The sequence below is a fragment of the Scylla paramamosain genome, unplaced genomic scaffold (genome assembly GCF_035594125.1).
Source record: "Scylla paramamosain isolate STU-SP2022 unplaced genomic scaffold, ASM3559412v1 Contig5, whole genome shotgun sequence".
In the NCBI taxonomy this organism is placed as follows: Eukaryota; Metazoa; Arthropoda; class Malacostraca; order Decapoda; family Portunidae; genus Scylla; species Scylla paramamosain.
The window spans coordinates 1427501-1435000 of NW_026973670.1; the positions used below are offsets into that span (position 1 = coordinate 1427501).

The 7500-nt window shown below is 43.7% G+C and overlaps 2 protein-coding genes across 33 annotated transcripts in view; one reads left to right on the top strand and one right to left on the bottom strand.

Moving 5' to 3' along the window:
* Positions 1 to 7500, bottom strand: part of LOC135096592 (uncharacterized) — an 88594-nt gene that overhangs the window by 60142 nt on the left and 20952 nt on the right. For 17 of the 28 annotated variants that reach the window (XM_063998219.1, XM_063998203.1, XM_063998207.1 and 14 more), the window contains exon 1: positions 3765 to 3904. The exons of 2 other annotated variants lie outside the window; for them this stretch is intronic. The gene's annotated coding sequence lies outside the window, so the exon portion shown is untranslated. Of the gene's footprint in view, positions 1 to 3764; positions 3956 to 7500 lie in introns of those variants that run through there. 9 more of the 28 variants (XR_010264837.1, XR_010264838.1, XR_010264839.1 and 6 more) reach the window with 1 other exon arrangement.
* LOC135096588 (uncharacterized) overlaps positions 1 to 7500 on the top strand; it is a 72614-nt gene that overhangs the window by 59241 nt on the left and 5873 nt on the right. For all 5 annotated transcript variants that reach the window (XM_063998183.1, XM_063998180.1, XM_063998179.1 and 2 more), the window contains 2 exons: positions 3758 to 3927; positions 6076 to 6229. In XM_063998183.1, coding sequence (XP_063854253.1) covers positions 3758 to 3927; positions 6076 to 6229 — 324 coding nt within the window. The remainder of the gene's footprint in view (positions 1 to 3757; positions 3928 to 6075; positions 6230 to 7500) is intronic.

Below are 7500 nucleotides of genomic sequence, written 5' to 3' on the forward strand. Positions count from 1 at the left end.
ATGGTGGTGCTGAGGGTGACGGTGGTGGTGGTGGTGACGGTGCTGGTGCTGGTGGTGGTGGTGGTGATGATGATAAAGGTGGTGATGGAGACGATGACAAGGCAAAGAGTAAGAGGAAGAGGGAGGAGGAGAAAGAGGAGGAGGAGGAGGAGGAGGAGGAGGAGGAGGAGGAGGAAAAAAGTGAAGCAACAAAGAAAGAATACAAAGGAAGACCAAACAGCAACAGACCATGAGGTCCTTACTGGGCTGTTTGGGTAACTATTCTACTCTATTAGTGAGAGAAACAGGATAGCACTGGAGGAGGAGGAGGAGGAGGAGGAGGAGGAGGGTGAAAGTGAAAGAGAAGCAGAGGTGGACAAGGATGAAGATTAAGAAGAAAAGGAGGAAGAGGAGGAGGAGGAGAAGGAGGAGGAGGAGGAGATGAAACGTGCAAATTAAATAGTAGTGAAGATGATGTTACTACTACTACTATTACTACTATTGGTATTAATAATAATGATAATAATAATAATAATAACAATAATAATAATAATAATAATAATAATGATAATAATAATAATAATAATAATAATAATAATAATAATAATAATAATAATAATAACAAGCAGGATCTGTGAAACTTTCATGGCAACTTTCACCGTTTTGGCAACGCTGCCTTGATTCCTCCCTCCCTCCCTCCCTCCCTCCCTCCCTCCCTCACCCGGTCACTCCTCACTCCCTCCCCCACACGGGCTCTCAACCTTCCACTGTCATACATACATACATACATACATGCACACATATACAAGAAATCGAAGGAGGAAGCGCATGAAAAAAAAGAAAAAAGAAAAACAAAGATAGAGACCAATAATAGAATGACAGTGGTGATGACAGTGGTGGTGACAATGGTGGTGATATTGATGATCGTGGTGATGACACTGGTGACAGAGATGATAACAGCTGTGGTGACAGTGGTGGTGACAGTAGTGGTGACAGCAGTGATGACAGTGGTGATGACAGTGGTGGTGAAAGTGGTGATGACAGTGGTGATGAAAGTGGTGGTGAGATTGGCAGTAATAGTGGTGATGACAATGGTTGTGAAAGTGGTAGGGATAGTGGTGGTGATATTGGTGGTGACACTTGTGGTGATAGTGGTGGTGACAATGGTGATGACAGTGGTGGTGACGATGGTAGTGACAGTGGAAATGACAGTGGTGGTGACATTGGTGGTGAAATTAGTGGTGACACTGGAGGAGGAGGAGGAGGAGGAGGAACACGAGAAGGAGGAGGAGGAGTAAGAAGAGGAGTAGAAGAAGAGGAGAAGGAAGAGGAGGAGGAGGAGGAAGAGGAGGAGGAAGAAGAGAAAAAGGAGGAGGAGGAGGAGGAGGAAGAGGAGGAGGAGGCGGAGGAGGAGGAGGAGGAGGAGGAGGAGGAGGAAAAGGAGAATGAGGAATAGGAGGGAGAAGAGGAGGAGGAGAAGGAGGGAAAGGAGGAGGAGGAGGAGGAGGAGGAGGAGGAGGAGGAGGAGGAGGAGAAAAAAGAAGAGAAGGAGGAAAAAGAGGGGGAAGAAGTAGTACTAGAAGAAGAACAAGAACAAGAACAAAAGTAAGAAGAAGAAGAAGAAGAAGAAGAAGAAGAAGAAGAAGAAGAAGAAGAAGAAGAAGAGGAGGGGGGATGGAAGGAAGAGAAAGAGAAGGAGGAGCAGGGAAAGGAGGAGGAAGAGAAGGAGGAGGGGAAGAGGAGGAGGAGGAGGAGGAGGAGGAGGAGGAGGAGGAGGAGGAGGAAGAGGAGGAGGAGGAGGAGGAGGAGGAGAAGGAGGAGGAGTAGGAGGAGGAGGAGGAGGAGGAGAAAAAAGAAGAGGAGGAGGAGGAGGAGAATAAAAAGAGGAAGGAGAGAGAGGAAGAAGAGGAAGAGGAAGTGGAGGAGGAGGAAGAGCAGGAGGAGGAGGAGAAAGAGAAGGAAGAGAGAAGAAGGAAGAGAGGATAAGTAGAAGAGGAAGAGGAAGAGAAGAGGAGTAAGAAGACAAAGAAGAACGCGAAAAAGAGGAAGAAGAGGAGAAAGAAGATGAAAAAGAAAAGGAGGAGGAGGAGGAGGAGGAGGAAAGGATGAATAAGAAGATGAGGAAGAAGCGGTGAAAGAGCAGGAGGAGAAAGAGTAAAAGGAAAAGGAGGAGGATGAAGAAGAGGAAAAAAAAAACAAGAGGAGGAAGAGGAGGAAAAGGTAGTTGAGGAAGAGGAGGACGAGGAGGAAGAGGAAGAAAAAGTAGGAAGAGGAAGAAGACGAAGATGAAAAGGTGGAAAGAGGAAGAAAACTTGAAGGAGGAGGAGTAGCAGAAAGAGGAGGAGGAGGAGGAGGAGAAAGAGGAGGAGGAGGAGGAGGAGAAGGAGGAGGAGGAGGAGGAGGAGGAGGAGGAGGAAAAGAAGGAGGAGGTGGAGGAGGAAGAGGAGGAGGAAGAAGAGGAGGAGGAGGTGAAAAAAGGGGAAGAGAAGGAATGAGAGGATGAATATAAAGAACTGTAAGAGTAGGAAAAAAAAGGAGAAGGAGAATGAGGAGGAGGAAGAGGAGGAGGAGGAAGAAGAGGAAGATAAAAGAGAAAGAAGAAGAAAAAAAGGAAGAAGAGAAATAGGAGGACGAGGAGGAGGTCTAGGAGAAAGACGAGAAAAGGAGGACGAGAAGGAGAATGAGGAAATAGACGAGGAGGAGGAAGAATAGGAAGACGGAGAAGAGGAAGAAGAGAACGAGGAGGAGGAGGAGAAGGTAGGAGAAGGAAGAAGAAAAAGAAAGAGGGAAAAGAGGAGGAAGAGAACGAGGAGGAGGAGGAGAAGGAGAGGAGAAAGAGGAGGAAGAGGAGGAGGAAAAGATGAAGAAGAAAAAAAGAGTAGGAGGAGGAGGAGGAGGAGGAGGAGGAGGAGGAGGAGGAGGAGGAGGAGGTGGTGGTGGTGGTGGTGGTGGTGGTGGGGAAAAGAGGAGAAAAAAAAAAGAGAACGGGGAGGACGAAGAGGAAGAGGGGGGTGGTGAGAAAAGAGGAGGAAAAGATAAAGAGAACGAGGAGGAGGAATACAAAGGAATATAAAGGAAAGCCAAAGAGGAGGAGGAGGAGGAGGAGGAGGAGGAGGAAGAAGAATAGGAGGAATATGAGGTAGGAAAAAGAGGAAAAAAAGGAAGAAGAGAACTAGGAAGAGAAAGAGAAGGAGGAAAAGGAGAAGAACTAGAAGGAAAGTGAAAAAAAATTAAAGAAATGGATGAGGAGGAAGAGAAAGAGGAGGAGGAGGAGGAGGGAGAAGGAAGAGGAGGAGGGGGGAGGAGGGGGAGGAGGAAGAGAACGAGGAGGAGAAGAACTAGAAAGAAGGTGAAAAAAATGAAAGAAAGAGATGAGGAGGAAGAGAAAGAGGAGGAGGAGGAGGAGGAGGGAGATGAGGAGGAGGAGGAGGAGGAGGAGGAGGAGGAGGAGGAGGAGGAGGGGGACGGGGAGGAGGAAGAGAACGAGGAGGAGAAGGAGAGCTAGAAGGAAGGCGAGAAAAGGAGGAGGGAAGAGGAAAATGCTGAAGAAGAAGAACAGGAAGAGGAGGAGTAAGAGGAGGAGGAAGAGGAAGAAGAGGAGGAAGAGGAGGAGGAGGAGGAGTTATCTTTATCAATACTATTATGAAACAGTGAATAAAGAAATTAATAAATAGATAAGTATTGTGTGTGTGTGTGTGTGTGTGTGTGTGTGTGTGTGTGTGTGTGTGTGTGTGTGTGTCCAGGCAGCACACAGGTGCACAACACTCGGCCATTACAGGAGTCACCTTCAGTTGTTCACGGGTCACCTAAGTGGTGCCGGCACACAGCTGCTGCAGGAGTGCCGGGGCCTGGAGTGGCTCAGCCTGGCCGTGTGTGACCAAGACGCCCAAGAGGTTCTGGCCGCCATCAGCGCCGTCCACGCGTCGCTGCCTCAGCTACACACCCTCTGTGAGTCTGTGACGCTGTGATGCACCACCTGTGTGTGTGTTGTTGTTGTTGTTATTATTGGTATTATTATTGTTATTATTATTATTATTATTACTATTATTATTATTATTATTACTATTATTATTATTATTATTATTGTTATTGTTATTATGGTGATGAGAGAGAGAGAGAGAGAGAGAGAGAGAGAGAGAGAGAGAGAGAGAGAGAGAGAGAGAGAGAATTGCCGATAACAAAATCGCTCTCTCTCTCTCTCTCTCTCTCTCTCTCTCTCTCTCTCTCTCTCTCTCTCTCATCACCACCATCACCACCATGATAATAATAATAATAATAATAATAATAATAATAATAATAATAATAATAATATTATAACCCATAAAATTTCTCTCTCTCTCTCTCTCTCTCTCTCTCTCTCTCTCTCTCTCTCTCTCTCTCTCTCTCTCTCTCTCACCACCACCACCACCGTGATAATAATAATAATAATGATAATAATAATAATAATAATAATAATAATAATAATAATAATAATAATAATAATAATAATAGTAATAATAGCAATTATTATTATTATTATTATTATTATTATTATTATTATTATTATTATTATCATTATACAAATAATAACAATAATAATATTAATAATAATAATAATAATAATAATAATAATAATAATAATAATAATAATAATAATAATAACAATAATAATTATAAAAATGATGATAATAATGAGAGCAAGAGAGAGAGAGAGAGAGAGAGAGAGAGAGAGAGAGAGAGAGAGAGAGAGAGAGAGAGAGAGAGAGAGAGAGAGGGAAAAATTATCATTCTCTCTCTCTCTCTCTCTCTCTCTCTCTCTCTCTCTCTCTCTCTCATCACCACAATCACCGCCATAACAATGATAACAACAACAATAATGATAATAATAATAATAATAATAATAATAATAATAATAATAATAATAATAATAATAATAATAATAATAATAATGAAGATGGAGAGAAAGAGAGAGAGAGAGAGAGAGAGAGAGAGAGAGAGAGAAATAATTCTCTCTCTCTCTCTCTCTCTCTCTCTCTCTCTCTCTCTCTCTCTCTCTCTCTCTCTCTCTCTCTCTCTATTACTTACTCATGTTTCCATAAAAAAGAGAGAGAGAGAGAGAGAGAGAGAGAGAGAGAGAGAGAGAGAGAGAGAGAGAGAGAGAGAGAGATGATAATTCTCTCTCTCTCTCTCTCTCTCTCTCTCTCTCTCTCTCTCTCTCTCTCTCTCTCTCATCACCACAATCACCATCATAACAATGATAACAACAACAATAATGATAATAATAATAATAATAATAATAATAATAATAATAATAATAATAATAATAATAATAATAATGAAGATGAGAGAAAGAGAATGAGAGAGAGAGAGAGAGAGAGAGAGAGAGAGAGAGAGAGAGAGGGAGAAAATTTCTCTCTCTCTCTCTCTCTCTCTCTCTCTCTCTCTCTCTTACTTACTCATGTTTCCATACAAGAGAGAGAGAGAGAGAGAGAGAGAGAGAGAGAGAGAGAGAGAGAGAGAGAGAGAGAGAGAGAGAGAGAGAGAGAGAGAGAGAGGGAGGGAGAGAGAGAGAGAGAATAGTGTGTAATATTACAGCGTGTTATAAGAAGACAAGTGTCATTAAAAAGCAGGTAATTTAGCGACAAGCATTGCACGACAACATTACTCCGGCTATTAAAAGTACTCCTGTAAAATGGTACGTGGCATCATCCCAGCGAGGCCAATTCTCCTGTAAAATGCTACGTGGCATCATCACTCACCTGTTTTCAAGGTCGCTGGGACTCGCTCCCCTCCTGCCTGGCTGGGATGATGCCACGTACCATTTTACAGGAGTACTTTTAGTCGCCGGAATAATGTTGTCGTGCAATGCTTGTCGCTAAATTACGTGCTTTTTAATGCCATTTGTCTTGTTATAACACACTGTAATACTCCACAGCAGGCAAAAAATAAAATAAAACCATTAGTAATTTGAGCAAGTGGCACCTCCGAGGCTGTGTCAATGCAACCGTCTTTCCTTCACCTCAGGATATGAATTTAGTGTGTGTGTGTGTGTGTGTGTGTGTGTGTGTGTGCACAGTCCCTGCAACACACACTGACAGGAATGGTACATCACTGCAGGCCTACACGTCCCCGTGGGTGCCGTGAGGACACAGGCGTGCACCACACGGCTGCCTGGCGGCCCACGGGTGAGCCTCGTGTTGTCTGGCGTGGACGAGAGGCTGCTGGAGGAGGCGGCCCAGATAGCACAGCTCCTGCAGCCCACACAGCGCCCGTGAGTGTGTGCCAACACTGCTCTCTCTCTCCTCTCCTCTCCCCTCTTCTCTCACCTTCCCTCTTCTCCCCTCTCCTCCCCTCCCCCTCTTCTCCTTCCCTCCCCTCCCTTCTCCTCTCCATGCCTCTTCTCTTTTCCCCTTCTCTCCTCTTCTCTCCCCTACCTTCCCTCCTCTTCTCCTTTTCCCTCCTCCCTCCCCTCTCCTCTACTCCCCTCCTCTCCTCTTCTCTTCCCTCTTGTCACCTCCCCTTTTCTCTTCTCTCCTCTCCCCTCTCCTCTCCTCCCCTCACCTCCCCATCCCTCCTCTCCTCTCTTCTCATTTCTCCTCCTCTCCCCTCCCCTCCCCCACACACCCCTCTCTTCTTTCCCCTCTTCTCCTCTTCTCTTCCTCCTTCTCCCTTCTTCTCTTCTCTTCTCCCCTCTTCTCCTTTCTTCTCCACTCCTTCCCCACCCCTCCTCTTTTTTTCCACCTACTCTCCTCTTCTCTTTCCTCTTCTCTTCTCTCCTCTCCTCCCCACCATTTCTCTCCTTTTCCCTTCCTCTCCTCTTTCCTTCCCTCCTCTCCTCTCCTCTCCTCTCCTCTCCTCTCCTCTCCTCTCCTTTCCTTTCCTCTCCTCTCCTCTCTCTCTCTCTCTCTCTCTCTCTCTCTCTCTCTCTCTCTCTCTCTCCTTGTTAATGTAATAATGATAATAATAATGATAATAATAATAATAATAATAATAATAATAATAATAAAAAGAAGAAGAAGAAGAAGAAATAGAACAACAACAACAACAAACTGATGGGAGTTAGAGGAGGAGGAGGAGGAGTAAAAGTAGTAGTAGTAGTAGTAGTAGTAGTAGTAGTAGTAGTAGTAGTAGTAGCAGCAGAAGTAGTAGAAGTAGTAGAAGTAGTAGTAGTAGTAGTAGTGGTAGTAGTAGTAGTAGTAGCAGTAGTAGTAGTAGTAGTAGTAGTAGTAATAGTAGTACTAATAGTAGAAGAACAAGAACAAAGAAACAAACAAACAAACAAACAAAAATAAACAAATAAAAAAGAAGGCAAGAAATAAATAAAAAAAATCAATGAAATGAACAAATAAATTTAGAAACATCAATGAGGAGACAATGGAACAAACAAACAAACAAACAAACAAACAAACAAATGTAAACAGAAATAAATAAACAAAGCAACAAATAAAGCAGGAAAAAAAGGAATAAGGAAAGAGAGAAAAGCAAAATGAAAGAGAGGAACAAATAAACAAAGAGAAAAATTAATGAGCCAAGAATCAAGGA